At 40.2% G+C, this 1,098-nt stretch overlaps 1 protein-coding gene across 1 annotated transcript; it reads right to left on the minus strand.

The window, feature by feature from the left end:
- Positions 1 to 214: 214 nt before the first annotated feature.
- Positions 215 to 764, minus strand: LOC124942702 (18.1 kDa class I heat shock protein-like). The gene has a single exon (XM_047483249.1). The coding sequence runs from the start codon at positions 747 to 749 to the stop codon at positions 270 to 272; it is 480 nt and encodes a 159-aa protein (XP_047339205.1). The 5' UTR covers positions 750 to 764; the 3' UTR covers positions 215 to 269.
- Positions 765 to 1,098: the final 334 nt, after the last annotated feature.

Raw genomic sequence — 1,098 nt, forward strand, 5'->3', positions numbered from 1 at the left:
TTTTTTTTTTTTGGTCTTAAAATACTGTTAGTTAAGATCAAGTCCACACTACTATCATTTTTGTAACATCGTTGAAACAAGCAGTAAAACATTCTCTTTGAATGTAAATTCTCTTTTATGTATTAATAATAACATGTTAATATCAGACGTTTAATAATCACCGGATGGATACAAACACAAACTCATACTGAAAATCCTTTTGACAACTCAAGACTCCCACAAATATAATTATTATGATTATTATTAAGGGTGTTTCTGCGAACCTCTTCTCAGCCGGAAATGTCAATTGACTTCACCTCCGGCTTGTTCTCGGGCTCCTTTGGCACGGTCACCTTGAGGACGCCGTTCTCCATGGTCGCCTTTATCTGCTCCATCTTGGCATTCTCCGGCAACCTGAACCGGCGCTGGAACTTTCCGCTGCTCCGCTCCAGCCGATGCCACTTATCGGTCTTCTCTTCCTGTTCTTTGTTCCTCTCCCCGCTGATCTGAAGAACCCGATCTTCTTCGACCTCCACTTTGACCTCGTCCTTCTTCAGCCCAGGTAAGTCTGCCGTAAACACGTGAGCCTCCGGCGTTTCCTTCCAGTCGATTCTGGCGGCTGCGAAGGCCGAGGTCTCGCGGTGAGAGGAATTGGAGGAGGAGAAAGGGATTAATCCTGATTCGAAGGTCGAATCCCAGAGGTCTTGAGAGAAGGGATCGAAGAAGACGTTGCTTTGTCGACCACCAAAAATGCTCGGAATTAAGGCCATCTCTGTACGTGCCGATTATCTTGAAAATTCTTAGAAAGCTTTCTTTGTACAAATATATATATATCACTTCAATACTCTGCACTTCACTTGGCCTTTGATCGGCTGCGTGCTAGTGCATTTAAAAGCCGGGAGACACAATTCTAGTAACTTCGAGGGCTATCTCACATGGCCTAGAGATCTAATCATCATAGAACACGTGTACGAACACGATGATCTCTCTATTCTATATTTTATATACCATGTTAAAAAAATTAATCAAATCAAATAATTTTAATGAAAAACATCATTTTATTTTATAATTTGAATATATATATATATATATATATTTTCGATTTAAAAATAATGATAA

This window comes from Impatiens glandulifera, chromosome 6, assembly GCF_907164915.1.
Source record: "Impatiens glandulifera chromosome 6, dImpGla2.1, whole genome shotgun sequence".
NCBI classification, from domain to species: Eukaryota; Viridiplantae; Streptophyta; class Magnoliopsida; order Ericales; family Balsaminaceae; genus Impatiens; species Impatiens glandulifera.